Source organism: Pithys albifrons, chromosome 13 (assembly GCF_047495875.1).
Source record: "Pithys albifrons albifrons isolate INPA30051 chromosome 13, PitAlb_v1, whole genome shotgun sequence".
NCBI classification, from domain to species: Eukaryota; Metazoa; Chordata; class Aves; order Passeriformes; family Thamnophilidae; genus Pithys; species Pithys albifrons.
The window spans coordinates 14,781,029-14,802,281 of record NC_092470.1 but is presented as its reverse complement, the minus strand read 5'-3'; the positions used below and the strand labels follow the sequence as shown (position 1 = coordinate 14,802,281).

At 39.9% G+C, this 21,253-nt stretch overlaps 1 protein-coding gene across 1 annotated transcript in view; it reads left to right on the top strand.

The window, feature by feature from the left end:
* Positions 1–21,253, top strand: part of AGBL1 (AGBL carboxypeptidase 1) — a 254,951-nt gene that overhangs the window by 48,533 nt on the left and 185,165 nt on the right. Inside the window, exons 13-17 of the mRNA XM_071568852.1 lie at positions 376–465; positions 803–951; positions 4,276–4,363; positions 12,395–12,539; positions 16,041–16,194. Coding sequence (XP_071424953.1) covers positions 376–465; positions 803–951; positions 4,276–4,363; positions 12,395–12,539; positions 16,041–16,194 — 626 coding nt within the window. The remainder of the gene's footprint in view (positions 1–375; positions 466–802; positions 952–4,275; positions 4,364–12,394; positions 12,540–16,040; positions 16,195–21,253) is intronic.

Here is a 21,253-nt window from a genome sequence, read left to right as displayed (position 1 = left end):
AGCTATAGGAGAAGGAAACTATATAGATGAGAGAAGAGTAAATGTATAGTAATTGTATAAAGCTGCCTTCTGCAATTAATAAAGTAATAGCCAATAGTTCAGTGGAAAAGTAACTGAAATAAAGAATGCAAATGTGAACTGTGACAAAAAGGAGTGTTGTGGAAAAGAGAGATGTGATTTAGAATTACTAAGCAAGAATAAAGAGGAAAGATGTGTCGGATAGGAAGATTATGGAATTGCTCACCTCTTGCTACTACCCAGGGTCCTGCTTATTAAAAAAAAATAAAATTAAAGCCTATTATAGCATACAAAGGGTGCTGGGGAAAGCTTGTCTTTGAAGCAGCCTCCTGTAGGTGTCCTTGCTTTGCTTTACAGCAGTTGCTCGAGGCCAGCTGCTCCAGATTGTTTGAAGTTCTTCTCCAAGTTTGAATCAGGAAACCTTCGCAAAGCCATCCAAGTGCGTGAGTAAGTACACGTGGAGCCTGCCTTTCTGCTGCCACCACAGCATGGCATGGTGGCATTCTCCTGGGTTTGGAAGGGGCCAGCCAAGGAAGCAGGCTATGTGACTCAGAGCTAATCATGCATTCCTACACCTAAATGTCATGAAAGCAACAGGAGTAAGAAAACAGCTCAAAATGTTTTGACATGACTAATATAGAGCGAGTATTTAATGGTGTTTGGGCACTATGAGTTTAATGCTGTTCTCTGAAGATCAGAAAATGATAATGAATTTGGCTGTATAACCTGCTGTCAGCATGTTCATTGGCAGAAATGGTGTGTTCATGGCTATATTTTTTAACAGGTTTGAGTATGACTTAATTATGAATGCAGATGTGAACAGCAACCAGCATCACCAATGGTTCTACTTTGAAGTCCGTGACATGAAGTTAGCAGTTCCCTATCGCTTCAATGTTATCAACTGTGAGAAGTTCAATAGCCAGTTTAATTACGGTATGAGTCTGTGGGGAATTGGGCTAGCCTTCTGTTCACAAGAATATCTTTTTAATGCTATAAAGGTTTCAAACTTTCCATGTCTATAAGGGAGACTGTAAGTTTAATCTTATCTGCCCTGAAATACACTGAAAAAGTCACTTTAGGTTTGTCAAAGTACCTTTGTCTATCCTCAGGATGACTGAAGAGTAAACCAAATATTGAGACCTGGAAGAGAATTTGTGGGGCCGGGGGGGAATGTCACTGTTGTGTTTATAGACCAGGACTGAGGAAGAATGGGTTGGGAGAGGTGCAGCAAAAACAGACATCTATTGGAACTGAGTGAGCAGCATAGGGCTGGAAAGTACTTCTAAGATTTAAATAAATGCAATAATCCTCAAACAAATATTCATGTTTCTTTGGGTTTATCCAGAAAGACATCTCTGAATTCAAACCTACTAAAACTTTTGTTGATATTAATGATGATAAAAAATTCTGTTCCTTGCTGTTTTTAAGCTCCTGCCAAAGTCCATGGTTCAGGAGGAAGGCAGCATTGCTCAGAAATAGTCAGGGCAAATCCCAGCTTTCAATATGCATTTTAGAGGAGAAGTTATTTCTTCTGCATAGAGACTGTGGATTGAATTCTTGTCTGTCATAGGTTGGGGGGTTTTTTTGTTTGTTTGTCTTGTTTTGTGTGAGGTTTTTGTTTTTTGGTTTTTTTTCTTTTCATGGAGCTCCGTTAATTTACATCATCTCAAGACCTGACTCCGAATGTTTAATAAGTCCATGTTATCAGACTTAACATTCCTCTGAACCCTTGTGGCTACAGCCTTTAGCATCACCAGGACAACTCTTTCCGGATCAATGTATCTAAAACAGATATATTAGGAGCTGGAATTACTTGTCACTTGTATGTGTGAAACTGATTGGATGAGTGGCATGACGAATTATAAAGCTTTGCTCTTTAACCCTAAGGGCTGAAGTTCAAATATTCCTATAGATCCCAATTGAAAACGATTTCTTTTTGTCATCTTATACTGCTTCTGTGAATTACCAAACAATTCAGAGTGCCGTGTCTGGTAGATGCCTAAAAATGAAGTATGTTGATATCCTACTGTAAACCTCAATACAACCCCAATGCAGCCACCAGTACCTTCACAGCCAGAGACCTAGGCTATTATTGGTGGAAGGTTGTTTGTTATCTCATAGTTTGGCTGTTTGTCAGCATTTATAATCTCATTTTATGTACCTGAAATTGTTCATGACTCACAGGTTCATTCATGCAATGAAAAATATGTATTTGGAAGAGAAATGTGAAAATCCCATCTGGTAAGGAGGGAGGCTAAGCCCTGGCTCACTTTTGGATGGTTTCTACATGGGCTTGGCTCTCAAACAATTCTTCTGTGGGTTATTTCTGCTGCTCTGAGCAGGCAGTGAAGCTGCAGCTTTTCTGGCTTGGCTGAGCAAGGTTCACTACCCCTTCCAGCACATGCATAACATTTACACAGACCATTGGTAAGAGATGCTGTTTATTTGTCACATTTTCTCTGCACTTTCCTGGGCTAATGCCACACTATAATATTAAAAGCCTCCAGTTGTGATGTAGTGCCAAAGTGCCACGGGTGGCAGCTCTTTACAGCTCCTGGTTACTTGTCTGGTTTGTTTTTTCCCTTTTTCTCTTGGTTAGATGGCACTGTGTGACTTTCAAATCAGCAAAAATAATATTTAATGAAATAGTTGTGGCTAGCAGCAGAACAAGTCAGCAGGTGCATCCTCCACCTCTCTCCTTCCCTCTCTTTCACTAACTTACTCTACCATGGGAAATTTTGTGATTTCATCAGAAGCCTGATTTCAGTTTGTTTTCTAAACCTGAACACTTCCATAGAGAAACTGATTTATTTTACTTTTTTTTTAATTAAAATGAGATGGCAGACTAGCATCAACCATTGCTCTGAGGCAGTTTCCTGTGTATGTTCTTTGGACTCAGAGAGAAGGACAGGAGATAACATTTGGGATGTTGAGAGCCCTACAGACCCTACACCCCACATCTCTTGTCTGATGAACTTGGCATCTAGACAGGCCCCTGACTCCCAAAACTTGCTGTGGCCTGGAACCAAACACAGAATTGTTTCTTGTACATGACTCATGGTGCTGATTTAGGAAATGGCAATATAGAGGTTACTTCTGGGTGTAGGTGGGTTAGTGCTACCCCACAGCACAGCCAAATAAGACCTGGAAGGCATTGCTGCTGATACACTTCCTGGCTCTGAAAGTATTGGAGAATTTAACAGAGAAACCCAAAGGAAGTAGGAAAGTGAATAGCTGTTTATGGAAATAATTCATCAGTATTAATGATTTTCAAGCATCGCCTCCTTCCAGCACAATAATAGCCAAGAGAAGGCTCAGGGGGCAACTTATCAACATGCAAAAATACTTGAAAGGGCATTTTTCTCTTTCTTAAATACACTTTCACAGAAGTGCTGCCAGCAATCACTGGTGGGCTCAGCTGTGGCTGTGCTGGGTCCACTGGAGCTGGCTGGCAGCAGCCACCCCTGCAGCCCCCAGCCCCTCACCAGGGACGCCCTGGGCAGAGCTTTTCTGCTGAGAGGAGCATCCTCACTGTGCTTGTGAAAGAGCAGGCAGGTGTGTACAGCAAAAGGAATTGGATACAAAAATTCCCTGTATATGGGCTGGCTTTGTGGAGCTGTGAGTAATGTATAAACAGCTCAGATCAGAGAAAGCCTTGTACCTCAGAGCACAAAATAGAAATACTTTGGAGGTCAGGAAGAAGTCATCTCTGGGATAATACAGTACAAAGATGGATGCTATTGTTATCAGCATTTATGACGCATAGGGCTTATTTAGGTCTATTAGTAAGTTAAAAACCTTCTAGTTTTGCTTGCTGTTTTCTAAAGGTAGGGTACTGAAAGCCCCACTGATCTCCAATCTGTGGTAGGATTAAGAGTTCAATAATAGCGCAGCCAAGCATAAAATATTGACCTAACCAAATTACTGATCTTGTTGACGCCTTGATTCCTATCCTTTTCTTTCCTTTCCTCAGTTTGTAAACAGAATGGCTTGAAGTCCTCCCTTGCAAAGGCCAGTAGGATAATTCATTTTTTAATAAACTCCATTCAGCTCATTTCTTGTGGGGGTGCTCTTTTTACAGACATAGCTGTAACAGAACAAAGCACAGGGCTTTGGGAATGTATTTACTTTGCCTAAACTATCTGCAGAGAAAGCACTGGCAAAATAATGATGCTTCTTGTCTAGTCTTTTCCTTCACGCTTCTGTCTTTTCCAGCCAGGGAAGTCATGTCACTTGAAGCTGTCTTGTTTTTTGCAGGTATGCAGTTGGTCATGTACTCAGTGAAGGAAGCTCTCCAGGGCAGGCCTCGCTGGATTCGAGCAGGCCATGATATCTGCTACTACAAGTAAGTGTGGTTTTGGTGAATAATTTGTGCCTTCCTTCTTCCACTGTTTCCCTTCTGCTAACAGTACTGATTTCATGAACCTCTCGCCACCAATGCTCTCTGTTCCAAGTATCTCTAAATTGGTACTGGCTCAATGTGTGAGGTGCTTCCACCTTCAGAAAACAGCTCCAAGCGAGATCTCAATATTAGATGCCGGGGAGAAACAGGGCATGTGCAGAATTCACTTCCCCAGGAGGAAAGAGAATGGGAAGTGCTCAAACCTTGCTGATGCAGCCAGGAACAGAAGGAAGCTTAACCCACTAAAGTAGTGAAGTTGTTTTTTTCCCCTTTCTATGAAGAAATGAGCTGAATGGGAGCATTGTTTTTCTGTTGCACAGACAGATGAAGAGATGTAGAAGCTGGGGAGATAAAGAAGGGGATAGATATCTACTTAGATAAATATACGTGTAGAAATACCCATATACAAATGCACCTTTGTCTATGAATTTGTTTCTATACCTTACTGTCTTCATGAGCTTCCCTTCTCTTCCCAGCATCCTAGAAGGCAAATTGCTCTGTGGACCATGCTGCTTGGCACCATATAGACCCTGTCCTGATAGCAGGAACAGTAGGGATCAATCTTCCTTTCCTCTGGGAAATGCTGTCTTTCTACTTGGGTGAGGCAACAGTGGTGTAAAGGGGTCCTCACAAGCTCAGTGCTGGTATTTATGCAAGTTCCCTGTTTCAGGCTGGTTTTGCAGAGTGCCAGAGCCTAAGAAGCAAAACACTTTATCAGTCTCATCTTTAACTTGTATCTGAGCTGGAGGTTGACTCATGTTAGACATTCTCACTCAGGTTTCTCATTTCCATGCAGAAAACTGATCCCTGACTCATTCTGCTTATTACAGAGAAAGGATATGAGCGTAGAGCTTGGTGTTTCAGTAGGTTGAATGAACTCTGTTTTATTTTCTCAAGGCTTCCAAAATGTTATCCACTACAGTATTTATTTTAAAAATAACAATTGAAAGGGTTTTCAGGACTGGGATAATTGGTATGTTTTGGATTAGATAATCTGTGCAGAGTTGACGGCTGAGGACAGAATAGAACAAGTAGGAAAATTACAGGTATGAGTAAATGTATTTGGTTGAGTGCCTGTGAGTGGGATGTCTGGGAATGATGTAGCCTGGGGCGGTGCAAGCAGGAAGACTTGCACCGGAAAAAAGAGATTATATGTTGAAGTTGAACAGTTAGAGCATTATGGGTGAAGTTCACGTACTGTGTAATCAAATACTGCAACCATTGACCTTAATTAATTATTTTATCTGTGCGGAAAGCTGTGTCTGAGAATGCCTGAATGACACGTTTTCCCTTTTTTCTTTTGTTCTTCTAATAATTTTTTTCTACCGTGAGTTCTATTCACTGGTTTGCATCATTGCAATGCGTCAGGATGCTGTAAGTGGTGCATTAAGCACTGTATAAACAAATCAAAAGTCTGGTCCTTGTCCCTAGTACTGTGCAGTTGAGGCCTCAGGTCTGGGCTACCTGGTGACTGCAGAGAGGGGAAATACAAGAAAACAGAAAGATGTTAATAGAATCAATAATCATAACTGTCTGGCATGGTAAGTGGGGCTCTCAGGATGGAGCTGAACATTTCTGATGTGCTCCTCTCCCTTAACATTTGAGTGCCCCTTTCCCCAATTTTTCAGGGGCCCTTTCCCCCAGTTTTCCAGTGCCCCTTTCCCCAGTTTTTGAGCACACCTCCCAGAAATTTGAGTGCCCCTTCCCCTATTTTTCAGTGCCTCCTTATCTTGGTGCAAAGCTCAATCGTTCCTTGGCACCAGTCGGTCTGGGAAATTGCCTTTTTTCAGCCAAGAATTGAAGACGGAGGAAGGTTCCTTCCAGGGAAAAGGTACCAGGACAGAAAGGGATTGCACCTTTTATAGCGTCAATAGAGCCGGATCATTGGCACCTGAGAGCCCAAGGCTGCCACCTTTTATCTTGGCGCAAAGCTCAAGTGTCCCCACTGTTGCCAAGGAACAATTCGTCTTTGTGTGAAGATAAAGGGGCACTCAAAAATAGGGAAAGAGGCACTCAAAAATTGGGGGAGGAGTACTCAAATTTTGGGGAGGGGCTCTGAAAAATTGGGGAAATTGCCCCATTACCGCAATTACCTGTTTTGCCATAATTACCCATTACCGTAATTACCGATATTAATGAAAAGGTGCCAGGACACAAAGGGATGGCTGCTTTTATAGTGTTAATGGTGCTGCATCACTGGTACCTGAGACTTCAAGGCTGTCACCTTTTATCTTGGTGCAAAACTCAAGCGTTCCTTGGCATCAGTGGGCTCAGATTCTCTTTCAACCTGCCATCTTTCTACAGCAATTTGAGTGGCTATCCTCTTTTGTTTAAAGTATTCTTCACTAACTTTCCTTTATCTAATCTTAACCTTTTCTAGCTCAACAACTAACATACTGGGGTGCAGTGGCTTCCCTTCACATGCCTGTAATCTCTGAGTATGGATTTCCGGTTGTTCAGACTTTACACACTGAATACCATAGCATTGGCTTCCCATGTCATTAACAAGGCAGCTATTGTGCAGTGATTAAACAGCAGCTGACTTCCAAGATTAAGCCATGATTGTACAATTAAGCCTGTAATTAGATTCTTGTTCAGAATATATGAGAGAATAATTTTATTGATTTAGAATATTCTGTGTTTTCTAGCTGTGCATTGAATTATATGTCAACATAATCATCTAGGATAACTGTGCTTTGTTGTCTCTCATTTATTGCCTGGTGCAAGATTTCAGATATTTTGGTATATACGAGGATGTGCATATGCACACATATTTTCACTTTTATCTCTCTTGAAACTCTGATGTTTTTATTTCAATGATTATAAAAGAGATTCCCAGTCATGAGAAGTTGCAGTGGGGAAGGAATGTGAAGATAAGGTGCATGGGGTTGTTCATAAAAGGAGATAGGACAGTGTTTTGGGGAATGAGCTCACTTCATTCACCCTGGTCACAGGTACCCTGGGGTGGGAGTCTACATTTCGAAGGGAATCTCATCTAATTACTTTTATCAGGAGTTATTCATAAACATGGGAAAAGCGTGATATACAAATATAGAGCTTTTTCAGAAGTGCTTTTGTTGAGACTCACCTCTGAAAAGATGGCCTTAATTGTTTTTGCAACAGGTTTTTATTGAGAGAAATCTCTGAGCTGAAGGACAGTGAGAGGAAAGGCTTGTTGATGAGCTATCTGGGTGAAGCAGGTTGGCTGATCTTTGACGTTCATCTTCCCTGAAGATGGGATAGTTCACTCATAAAGATGAATGTTGTGGCACAGCTGTGTCATCCTGTATCTTTCTCACATGTGTCACAAGAGTTTTTGTGTTCTGGAGAATATTAGCAGAGCTCTTGTCAAAAAGAAACTGAGTGACACTTCTGCTCTATTTTATTGGTTCTATGTGAAATGACAGGTTACACCCATGATAAACAGTTGCAGTTACTACAAGATCACCTAATTCTCTTGCTGTCTTGGCAGCTTTTATGCACTGAATAATATGCCTTTCTGGAAAAGTATTTAAGGAACAATGGCGACAATGTGCTTGTGCCTTTGGTTTCATGGCTCATTCTAAGCACATTATCTAACTTGCAGCTTTTTCAGACAATAGTCAGTTCACTGATAGTAATGAGGTACATGGAGTGTTTTGTTCCCACATCACCACTAAAAACTTGGCTGTTTAGCAATCATAATAGTGCCAGAACTAGGTCTTCTCTTTTCAACATCTTTATCATCACATTAGATGAAATAATCATCATAATATTAGCAGGGCATCTCTCAGCTCTAATGAGATCTGTGAGAGGGCTGAAACACCAGTCTCACTATGAGAGCACCTGGCCTTTGCAGTACAACTGAACACCTGAACTGCAAGATGGCTGGGAGAATATCCTAATTTGACTGGGATTCTGCCTGAACTCTGGACAACACAAATGGCTCAACATGGATTTGGTCCTTGAAAAGGAACTTATGTTGTGCATTTTCCAGTGTAGCAGACCCCAAAATAACAGCTGTGCCCAGTGAGTTGTTAAATACTGCTTTTATGGTATGGCCTAGGGTGTTATAAAGCATATTGCACTTAATAGCAACATTTAGAGATGTAAGATGGTCAGAACATGTAAAACACGGACACCAAACTCCAGGTGGGAAGTATTTTTGACCAAGGGAATACATCAGCAGGTTAGAGGTGATAAGCATTTTCAGAACAGTTTCTTTTGAAATGGCTCAGAAACCTAGGATATTGATACTCTCTTTGTCCATTTAATCTAAGTTCATAAATTCCATATTCCATCACTTAACAAAGCTTCTTACCATGCTAAATGCTGCAGATTGGAAGTGTAAAGAAGAGATGGCCAAGACATACTGTTCCTGTATTGTTTGGTGCTTTTGAATTCCTCAGTTACAATCCATCTCCTTTCCTGCCTGCATCTTTGTCCAAGTTGCTTCACCTATCTGTCTTTGTTTCCCCATCTGTAAAGGGTGAAAAATTAAAGTCACTTATCTGCCACCTGAAGAATGGAAATAGATAAATGGGAACACATTTTAATTAGATAATGTTTGCAAAGACCCTTTAAGCTCAAAAAATTATTGTGCTGAGTAAATGATAAGTATTATTATAATTATGATTAATCAACTTTTCATCACAGTTGTGCTGCAAACATACTACCTGTACATTTTTTCTGAAGGAGAACAGCAAGTGAAGTGATTTCACTATTACAAAGTGACTGAAAGGCACAGTACATACAGCTTGCATGCTCATTGAGAAAGCTACATTTTGGTTTCATTTTTCCTTTCCAATAAACACTATTTTAGTTTCTAGAGACTTTCACTATCTTCTTGAAAGAGAAAACAAATGAGGTAGTGGGGATCACATGGTGCCAGGGTCTTTTTTCCTTCCCTTTTCCTTGCTTTTTGCTTTAGGCTCCATGCTGATATGGTAGGATGATAGGATAAAAAAGTGGTGAGGAATCAAAAAAAACATCATTCTGGTGGAGGAAAAAGGAAGCAATAGAGTCATTTTAGTTTGACAGCAGTAGGAGGAGAGGGAGAAGAAGTGGAAATATGGTGGTTTTTTTAGGTTTCTTTTAAAAATATTCAGGCCTACTGCTTGGTATAAATGCATTGTGAGTAGACCAGATCATATGCAATAAAAGTATGTGATCATTTACGCAGCTTACACACGGAGGGGGGGAGGGTGTCTTTTTTAATGCATGAGTGAAGAATGTTGAAGCCTCCCAAAGCCACCTGTAAACTTCCTGTTACTCACTGCCAAGTAGTTTGCTACAGACTGTAGCAGGTGTCAAGAAGTGATTCAAAAGCTGGAAATTTCTTTTCTGGGTGGGTAGTTAGGTGGAACAGCAGAGATGCTCAGAACAAGAATGAAATGTGCTGCTAAGCAGTGCTGTGCATCAGTACCCTCGAGATCGTATGATCTGAGCAGTCAGGAGTAAGGCCCATTGACTACTGGTGCAGCATCAGGGTCAGAGGTGTCTGGAGCTGCAAAAGCTCTGGGTTAAGTGGCCTTTTTAGGCAGGAGAGACACTTTGGGCTACAGGTTTACATATAGAAGGAAGAGCCTTTACTGGAGCATGAGGGACAGGTGGGAATAATGAGTATATAAGATATTTAGGCAGTATCTGACAGAAAAGACCTGTTTCCTCCCAGTGTGAATTTGGAAGGGGGGAACTTTCAAGAACTCAGCACTTTGTGACAGTTTTTTATGAATAAGGTTATCTAATCTTCCAAGTGACAGTAAGTATAATAGAGGCTATGGAAATGAGCACTTTCCTTCTGTACTATACAAGAAATAGTTTTTAATTATCCTTCATTGTCAAAATTAACAGGAACTATATTAAATGTCATTGTTCTGATTTTTAAAAAAAGGACCAGATTCTAACTCTTGGTCCACTAAAATACACATGTAATGACTAAGTAGATGTTTCTATATTTGTGGGTTCATTGCATTTTTTTCCCTTCTGACTCTCTTTGTTCAATCTTAAGGTGGTTTATTTGCAAAGGAAATGTTGGAGTGAAGAGTTCAGCTGAGAATGAAATCATAGACTTTTCAGTTTGCCACTGCAACTCAGTGTTCCTGCACTATCTGTTGATCCAGTCAGCACCACTCATCCCACATGTTCCTAACTATTGAATTCAGGTGAAACCCAGCAGTATTGTATTGTGTCTCCGTTATGAAAAAGAGCTGATTATTTTGGAGAATTTGCCAAGAATAATTATCTTTCCTCTACACCCCTTTGAATAAAAATGAAGAGCAGCAAAATAAACTAGTATTGTGAAATTCAGGAGCTGAAATTGCATCTTTTGGTTGCCTTTTCTATTTTGCATTTTAATGCAACATTGATGATAACATTTGTCAAAGAAACCTCACGGTCCTTCAGAATCGGAAGGTTCAGCAACAGCATAATTGGTGCAATGTGGGAAAAATATTGTTTGAAATGTACTTATGGATGCAATTTGCTGTGAGTCTTCTCCCTGAACTAAATGAGTTGTCTCTTCATCTTTGCTGAAAGAAAACTTTCTTGCTCAGCCTGAAGTCATCTCCTCATCAGAGTAAGTCTCCTGCACAAGATCTGGTCCTGAAAGTAGACTGAGAAGCTCATTATAAGATTTTGTAGTTTTATTGAAGGCAGTGTCAAGGACCTGAACACCCTATTAGACCTTGATCATGGTGACCAGCCTCCCTCAGAGCTCTGTTTTAGCAAGGCTCTATCTCAGTCACTGTTGTGTCCTAGCTTTGCTATCAACTCTGGTGATCTGGACTCTGACACTTGGACTGGCCTTCTGCCTTGATCCTGATCTGCCTCACCACTACAAACTTATCTATTGATCTGGCTGTGTGGTTGAACCAGTAGTTTAACTCATCTGCTGTCCCCAGGCCTGCCCTGCTCAGGTACTGTGGGAGGTGACCCCTCCCTGGTAAGGTCCCTGCTCTTTTGGCTGCCCTATCAAGCTAAGCTCCTCATCCTTTAGAGAGTAACTGGTTGTTGTTGCTCCCTGAGAAGGAGAGGACGAATCCAAAAGCGAGGATTATTTTGGGTAGCTCACAACCTCCAAATCTGTAAGAGCTCACTTCTCCTTCATGCCCAGTCTACCCAAACTTGCTTTCCGTCTCTTCCTACTCAACAAAGAGCTTTTGATGATATCTGGAATATTTTTAGATATGTCCAATGTATTTTAGTCCTGAAATATCACTTTTCTTCCTGTGGTGGAACTCAGTGATTGGTTTGGTAGGGTATTCATATTTTCTAAATCTCCAGGCTTTTCACTGAATATTTTCACATAGCATTGTTCAGAGCTGTGAATAGGAACCTGCATCTCTAAGCAAGATAATTTGGATATCTGAAGAAATACAGCACTGTTAGCTGAATGCATTAGTTTAAATATGTCTGGATTGTGCTATATGAGATAGTATTAGCTGGCTACTTCTTTATTTGCATCTTTACAAAATGAAGCAAAGTGCTATTTCCTTATGAGAGTGCTCCCATCCATGAGCAGCACGTGACTGTCAGTGTTCTAGACTGCCACATGCAGTTCTGCCTCTTAACTCCCTGCTGGTCTTTATGTCCTGTTGTGAATCTCAGGACACCCTGAACCTGCTGTACCGCCTTGATTCGTGGTACTCATCATGGTGACCCTGTTGGGTTTCTGTCCAGTGGAGCTGTGGTTTCTCTAACATTCCTTCTTTCATACAGGCAGCAGGTGCATTGCCGAGTCACTGAGTATTGTTTAGTAGTGTGTAATATTTTTATACCCGTTCATTATTGCGATTGGACTTACTGTACTTTTATTTTACTTTTAGAGAGTGACTCTGTACAATGCCTGATTGAGGCTGGAAGCCCATCTACAGCATGATATGAAATCTCATTCAGGGTGGACACTTCTCTGAATGCTTAGTTCTCTTGTGACTGTTCCAAAGGTGCATCTAGAAGTGAAAAATATTTACTTTCCTCCTGTTTCTCTTCTTCCAGAAACCACTACCATTGCAATGCAACTGCAGGAGGAGGCATGAGAGGAAAGTTCTACTACACGCTTACCTTCAGCATCAAGTTCCCTCATAAAGATGATGTCTGTTACCTGGCCTACCATTACCCCTATACCTACTCCACGATGATGGTAATATTGACATGTCCGTGTAGATAAGCTAATGGGCCTGACAGGTTTGAGCTGCTTGGGTATGTGTAGATTTTGATGGAATAGGGATTGTTTTCACACTTCTTCACCTAGGAAGTTTTCAAGGCTGGACTGGATGGGGCTTTGAGTAACGTGTTCTAGTGGGAGGTGTACTTGGCTCTTGTAGTGCTGTTGGAGCTGGGTGATCTTTGAGACCCTTTCCAATCAAAACCATTCCGTGATCATGATGGTGTCATCATCTTGTTTACAACTGCAGCCCTTGCTAGCTCTAAAGGCTACAATGCTGTAGGAGAAAAGAAATTTCTGTATAAGAGAAGTGGGATACAAACCATCAGTGCTTATACTACCATTAGTGCTAATACCAGTCATAACACAAATCCAAGGTGTCTCCATTTGCTTAGCACTGCAGGATCCTCCTCCTGAGGGGGTGGAAGCAGGGGACTAAAGCTAATGGTGACTTGGATGTGCTGCCTGATCCTTTTTCTGACAGAGGGTACCAGCAATACCACAGTGCTGGACCTCAGCTGATGCTTTACCAACTCTTTCCTTTGTGCCAGCTGGAGGTTTGGTAGGGATTTGTAACACTCTTACCAGTGCTGTCAGTACAGAAACTAGAAGAATACAACTCCAAAGCATAAACTGAATTATTGAGTTGTACTGAGCTTACTTCCTGGGGAAGTATTTGTTTTTTACAGCCTTTTCTAGCCAGGGGTGGATGGTAAGGGAATTTTCTGGAAAAGGCACTCAATGTGCTTTCTTTACAATTGATGTAGGAGAGCCCAAAATTTGAAAGGAAGGTGGGATGAAAGAAGAAAAATTATTAATTCTTGGAGTAATTTTGCTTTGTTGTTAAAGATGAGAAAGGTGTTACTGAAAACAAAAGCACACAGTTCCAGAAGATCAGTTCTCCTTCCTTCTCCCCTCAATTTCCATGAAGGGCCCATTTTCTTTGGGGCAGTAAATGCTGGCGTGGGTTGGGGGAGTTTGAGCTCATTCTATTTTTTTTAATGGTATCAATTTGCCAAAGCCAGATATTAGAGACTGTGCTTTCACAGGAACAGTGTCCTCCCCCATGTAGCCACCATCCTGCTCAGCATGCCAGCAAAGTTGGGATTGGATTAATTCCCACCCAAGCAAGTCTCTTGTCAACTGCTTTGCATCCCATTATAGATATTCAAAGAAACTGCTTCCAATATCTGGGAGAAGGCCAGTCAAACCTTCACAGTCCAAAACATGTCTGTCAACTCACTTCTTATCAGGCTCATGCTTAGTCCTTAAAATCCATGGGGAAGAGTGTATGCTTCAGTAGTAGGGTTTGACCTGTAGCCTAGAAGGCACATATATCTACAGTCTGTGGGGGGGGGAAACAAGTAGAATACTGAAGAATTGGGTGGACTTATTCACCATCATGCTTGTTTCACGTAAATGCAGTGCCTCATCATTATTTTACTGTTATTGATTTCTGTCTTCTGCTGGCACAAAGCAAGAGAGACTTGAAGAGTTTGTGTGCTCTGGGAATCCCTGAATATCTCACCTGCTCCTGAATAAATAGAATAGAGATGAAAAAGATGTTATTCTTAGAGTTGCAGTACAAGGTCTTTAAATATTTCACTGTCTCTTCAAAAAAAATTCTCATTGATGTTAAAGGGAATTTGCCCCAGGAAAAGTTTAAATTAACTCAGACCCAATAAAGAGCATAAAGTTGGGTAAATGGGAATTATAGATGGGAAAGACTAATAGATTGTCCTGTCCAGGTCTTTAGCCAAAGCAAAATCATTGCCTCTAATAATTCTAAATAGCTTCTTTGCTTGGGCTAGTTTAAAATGTTGAGTGATGTAATATACATGTTTCCATTTTACTTTAATTTCCACAGTAAATAAACTAAATCAGGTTTGTGCACCAGTAGATTGCATTTTAAAGCTTTTGTCCACTGGTGAAGTAAGTTCATTTTACATATCAATAATAAATTAAAAATTATTATGAACCCAAGGGCTCGATTAAATACATAGTGCTTTGGGGAAGAAGATAAACTTGTATATGGACTTAGTAATTTGAAAATGTTTTTAAATATCATATATATTTAATAGTTACAGGCATATTTGCAGGAAATACACACTGCAGAATGCTATTTGAACTGGATGTACTCTGCAGTTCATTACTTTTTGTACATAAGTAATTACATCTCTTTTATGAACAGTAATTTATCTATTTTTACATCACAGTGTTAATTGTTTGGATATCTAGCTAAAATCTCAGTGACAACTATACCCAATTAAGTTTCACTGGGTACCAGGAACATAAGTAAATGATTATATTGAGTTTTCTGTATGTATGTGAAATTGCTAGATGCATTTAATAATTGAATTTACTTTATGGAGCAGTATTTTAATTGTTTTATAACATGGAAGACTGTAAATTTCACTTCTGTGTTTACACGGCTCTATTTGGATACTGGGAAAGCAGTCTGAAAGATAGTGAGTTCTAAGGTTTGAGGAACAAGAATATCTTGTATTGTAAAAGTTGGTTAAAGTTCAGCCGTGAGTTGCAAAGACAAAATGTTGCTGTGTAAGGGTGGTCCAGGGAATTGATGTATTTTAGTTATTGTTAGGACAAGCACACCCAGTGCTCTATTCCTATTTCTGCAATTGAGAGACAGCAACACTTAGCAACAGCCTGCAATGACATTACTTACACTCATCTTGCCACTTGCAATTACAGTGTAAACAGAGAACTACACATCATCTGGTGTGTGGGTGACAAGTGGCTGTATGTCTAATGAGGCGATCAGAATTTGTTCCAAAGATTCTTCTAAGCTGCCAGTTCTTTTTCTCAAATTTCTCAAGGAGCTGTTGGACTTAAGAATTGTTTAAAACTGTCATAAACTTTGGGGGTGGGGAAAATAAAATCTCCTTTTCAAATACTTCTTGGAAAGACATGCTTCAAATTTACCACTACTGATTGTACAAAATGTTGTTTCGATGTAAATTTTTTGACTGCCTCTAATATGGAGTTGTCACTGAGTTTCACTGGCATGTGCTTGACAGCTAACCAGTCAGTTCTACAAATGCTCAAAAATTATGAGTTTTGTCATGTTTTTATACAGCCCCTGTTAAAATATAAAGTGTAGATGCTTCTCTTTGGGTTTCATGTATGCATAGAAAATTCTTTTTGCTAATAAGTAAAGCACCTTGAAACTGTTCAGGTAAAATCATACAATAGTTTGGGTTGGAAGAGACCCTTAAAGATCACCTAGTCCAGCCCCTCTGCAATGAAAAGGAACATCTTCAGCCAGACCATGACATAAGAATAAACAATTCTGTGCAGCTTCAATGAACTGGGATGTATTCTCTGACAGAAGAGAGGAGCTGAGAAGATAGCAAGAGATGAAATTAGTATCATTAATAATGTACAACTAGTGGAATAAGATCAGATTTTATAGACTAAGAACTCCATTATAAATCTGCTTCCTTGCTTTATTTTCAGTCACATCTTGATATCCTGGAACAAAATAGGAACCCTAAGAAGGTGTACTGGAGGCAGCAGACACTCTGCCAGACACTGGGAGGAAATCCGTGCCCGTTGCTCACAGTCACTGCTATGCCAGAATCTAAAAACAGAGACGACCTGCAGCAATTCTGTAAGTAGCCAAATGAAGCATTAAAAAATATGCTGGTGAGCTGTGCTCATGTCAGCAGTGACAATGACAACCTGTTTTGTGAATATGCTGATTTTTCTTATCTTCCTCATTTTGGATAAAGAAAACTAAATATGGGAAATAGCCAATTACAATGCTTTATAAAAATTACAGGTTTGCACAGCGGAGGGAGGAGAAGTGACACCATTTGTATTTCCAATTTTACTTTAATGATCTGAAAAGCTCAATATTAAATATCTCCTACACTAAAAGACTGTGTTCAAGTAACAAATTCAACAAGAAGTTTGACCTTTTTTTTAATGTTCTCTTCCATATTGAAATGATTTATGTATTTTGAGGTCTTAGAAAAAAAAAACAAAACCAAAAACAAGATAACTTGTTCCCAGCTGGACCAGTGATTGAAGTGTCCTGGTGAAATTCCAGTTCTTTTAGTGTGCCCAGTAGCTCCATCTGGACTCAACAGAGCTCTTTGCATTCTGTCTGAGACGTAAATGATAATGTATTATCTAATGGTAAATATTATAATTGCCATTTTATATCTAGAGATGGTTATTTTTCCTTGTGAAAAAACAAAGATTTAGACCTTCAGTGGCCTTGATGAACAAGATCAAGACATGCAAGTTTCTGTAGCCCTGCAGCAAGTGATCAGAAGATTCAGATTAGCATCACATTGGGTTAGTTTTGAATTGAGACTGTAAATGACTAACTACTTATATTTTAGTTGAACTTTTTTCTGAAGTCGGGAACAAGGCATACATTGATTTATTTAATTTTAATTTTATTTATTTGTTTGTTTATTTATTTACTTATTTAAAATCTCTATTCTTCATGAGTAACATGGGTCGAGAACCTTAAGGAAGCGTGAATGTGAATATTTAAATTGTTGTAAGATCTTTTTGGATATTAAGCAAATATATATAATTAGCTGACTTGAATACCAGTCTAGAAGTTTCCAAAGGGATTCTGTGATATGATCCATGTTTCTCATTGCAGAATTTTTCTTTGAGGTGCATGTGTCATTTTTTGAGTGGATTCTTCATAACGTCCATTCTACATGCATAAACTAAAAGAAAGCTCAAATATCAGAGCTGGTGATAATTATTGCTATTTTTTTTGGTTCAGGTTTCGAGCGGTTATGCTGACATTGCAACATAATCATCTGGAGCTCACACCTTTTGATTATAATAATTTTATTACAACTTGAGCTTTTACCTTGAATTAGCAAATTTATGATCGTGAACATGCTTTTCTAGGTTGAAATATTAGCACAAAATAGCCAAATGCAGGTTACATGGGAATTCATAACATGCATGCACATACACAGCTTTAGTTGTGGAAACTGGAGCCAGTGTCAAATTGGAAACTGGATTGCTGGTGTTTCTGCTATCAGTATCACTTGCATTACAGTAGAACATACAACACATGCTTAGGGAGGTAGGCTGTAGTGGATGTTTGTGCCTGGCCTGAAGAGATAATTCTTGCCCTTAAGTACTTTGGTTCCATGATAATGATGATATAGTGCAAAAAGCCAGTGGTGGAGGAAGTTGGTTGTATACACAAGCCTTTGACACACAGCAGATGATCACCTGGTTAGCTGGTGGCCCCTCATGGCAGATCTTTAATGGGCAATTGAAAGAAAGTTGGAATATTTTATTTGAAGATTGGAGCCATCCCGAAGAGACATGCAGTGAACAAGTTTTTCTGCCCAAGTGAGAAGGCCTTTGCATTGCTGGTACAAAGCAAAGATGAAGCTAAGATTTGGATTTATCAAATCAAGGACTTGAAATGAGTCAGTCACAGGGTGAGCAAATGTCCTAAACATTGAACTTAAGCTCCTTTGGCTTTGAAAGCACTTTCTGAAAGGTGTGTTTGTGATAGGAGAGCAAAATACAATTTCAAGAAAGTATCATGATTCAAATGTGACAATGTTAGGAGTCATTGCCATTTTCTGGAGCACTGTATTCTCTGGGTATATTAGACTGCTTCTTGCAGTGTAAAAGATAGTCTGGCAGGTTTTCAAAGGTCATTAACCTGTCTGTGAAAACAAGGCTTGGCTTGCTTATTCAGCACATGTTTGCTGAAAGATTCATAAAGTGTCTAGGAATGGTTTGGACAGCTACTACTTCCAAATGCTTCGGACTCTTGTAACATACTGCCTCTGAGTTCAAATCACAATTAAGTGACTCAAGTCCTCTCTGTTTTCAAGAGAAATAAATATCTCCTGGTTTGTGATAATGTGTGAAGCCAGTGGGAGCTTGCAGTTCTCACTGAAATGCCCTGAAATGATGTGCCATTAAACCCTTCATCTGAAGCCTTGCAATAGATAAGATTGAAGACTTTGTAGATCTATCCATGAACAGGTGGAACTCAATCAAAACTGAACATGCAGAAAACACAGTTGTCTAACTGAAAAAGAAATTTTGGGGGAAAGGCATTGTCAAGGCAACACAGCTTCTCTCTAGTTTCTAAGACTATAAAAGTAAACTCCAACACTCTTAAATGATGAAAATATTTATTTTTTCATCAAGTGGAAGAACAGTAAGGCATCACACCATGTTTTATGCTGTGGGGATGCCTCTAGACAAGTCTGAATAATAACGTATGCGCTTATTTTGTTTAACTAACTTGGATTATTATGCCTTTTGGGGACACAACCTAATTTGATGCTGCTTTGTGTAGCTTTGATTAACAGTTACTTTGCAGTATGTCATCTTGTATGACATACCCTTCTCTCTGTGAAGTGTTTTGGCTGATGGAAGGACCTATTTGTCAATGTTTTCCATGTTAAAAAACATAACTCAAAAGCAACAACGTAGAGCTAAATATGAAGGGACCAAAGGATGGAAGAGTTCCCCATAAGATTTCCCACTGCTTTGTGCAGTCTCCATGTATGTGCATTTCAGCTTGAGAAGTGACATGGAGCTCCAGCACTGGGGAACCAGGCACATAGGTAATAAATACAAATTGATAGACTTTGTTCTTTCTTTCTGGTTCTGACCAATTCATATTTTTCCTGAAGTTATAGTAATTTTGATTTCCTATCAAATTTATTTCTCCATTGTACATGTAATCTGTACCTTGAGAGTTTCTTTTCAGTAATGCAGGTGGCACAGGTAAAACACAAATCTCATCAGGACTTCGTAGCTCTTGCATGTGATCATACTTAAGTACTGTAAATCCTTCTCTAGTTAAAACCACAAGGAGTAGTAAATATCATGGATGAAGAGGCATTGGGTGGGTGAGGAGTACTGAGAGGGCAGTGGGATCAGCCCAGTAGGAGTGCAGTGGGAAGGAGTTATTGTGGTACTGGAGGTGCTGATGGAGTGGGAGAGGCCCAGGGGCAGTAAGGGCATGGCATCCTTCCTCTGTCAGCTGTGCTTTATTTCCCTTGCTCAACTCTTTCACATTGCTCTTGTCAGGCTTTTGATTAATGTGGCCCTAGGATGGTTAAATTTGTCTGAGTTAAATTTATTAATGTGCACCTTGTTAATAGGAAGCACAAGCCATGCACACTCACAGGCGCTGCACACGCACTGCATGCTGAAGGGAAGAAAAATGGGCTGCTGCTTCCCTTCATTATGCCTTGTTTGTGTGAGGCTTTGATACTCACTTTAGGCTCCTTTCTCCATCTTCTCTTTCTATCTGCCCTTTTTGTGATGGTGATGCACTGAATAATTTTTATTAAATGCTCAGTTCTGAAACTGATATGAAGAAAGAAAGAAGTGAGCTGGGAACTTTTTGGCTTCCTATGCTTTGACTCTCAGTCATGCAACCACTCAGTTACAAACAACACAACCTCCATTCAAACTTGCTCTGTGTCTGTGGGTACCTGGAGGCTTCAACAAAAATCTGGGGCTAGTCAGTGTCCCTGCTGGGCTTTGTAGATCCATAGACTTGTACAAATAGAAACTGAGAATATCTATCTCATTGGTTTTTGTGGTTTTATTTTAAACTTGCCCTTTCTGCTGTCATGTGTAGATTGAGCATCCAGCTAGTAGGGATGTCTTTGCTACCCATTCTAACTGAAATATCCTCTATGGTCTTGTAATAAAGATAAAGCCATTGGTTTCCCATTCTGACTGTGTGTGGGAGACTTTATTTCTGGCTCTGTTAGGTCTGGCCTTAGACACTGCCTGATGAGACCCTAAAGGTACTTTTGAAGAGAAAGCGATTCCCAACATCTTTAAGAGCGTTATCAAATGAATGCAGAAACAGGGAGAACAATAAAGCTTCTTGGTGCCAACTCTGTGCTCCATGAATTAGTAGAAGTTTGAAGAGCTCTGATTTTCTTGGATTTGTCACACATACAGCCCGGTGAAGACAGTCTTAGCAGCATGTATGTATACTGAGTAATAGTTTGCAAATTCTTAATTCACAGTGTTATTTATGCATGCAAATGTGCAGTGTGTAACTCTACTAAACTCCCTGGCAGACAGCTGAGTAGACCCTGCAAGCCGTAGGATACTGTTGTTAGTGACAGAGCAAATGGACAGAGTAACTCTACAAAGAAGTGTAAGTAAAACATCTAAACACTGATGCACAGGCAACGATAAAATTGTCTTCTTGTTAAGAAAGTAAAGGACACTGATATATTGCTAATGATAACAGAGTGGTGGAATTAAAACCACAAAATGCAAAATTATTGGAGAGAGGACAGTGTACACTCTACATTGACATGTGAGTGTTTTTCAGGAGGTGTTTCCTGGCTGTGCCCCGAGTTGGGGTGGATTTACTTTCACCTTCAGTTAGAGAAGGGAAGGAGCAGGACATCTCTGAAGTGACGTAGAGTACATGTCATTCTGGTTAGTGCTACTACAGAGGAATAATTGAAACAGTCCCAAAGGAATTCCTTACAAGAATGAAGATTTCAATGGCTGTAGGGTTGATACAGCAGTGCTCCTCTTCAGCTCATGACCTCCAGAATTGCTGAATTCTCAGCTGAAGAACATGAGCATCATATATCACCATGGGCGTTAATCCTGCATCCACTGAGACCACTGTCACTGCAAAGTGGGACAAGATAATGTTTGTAGTGTCAGAA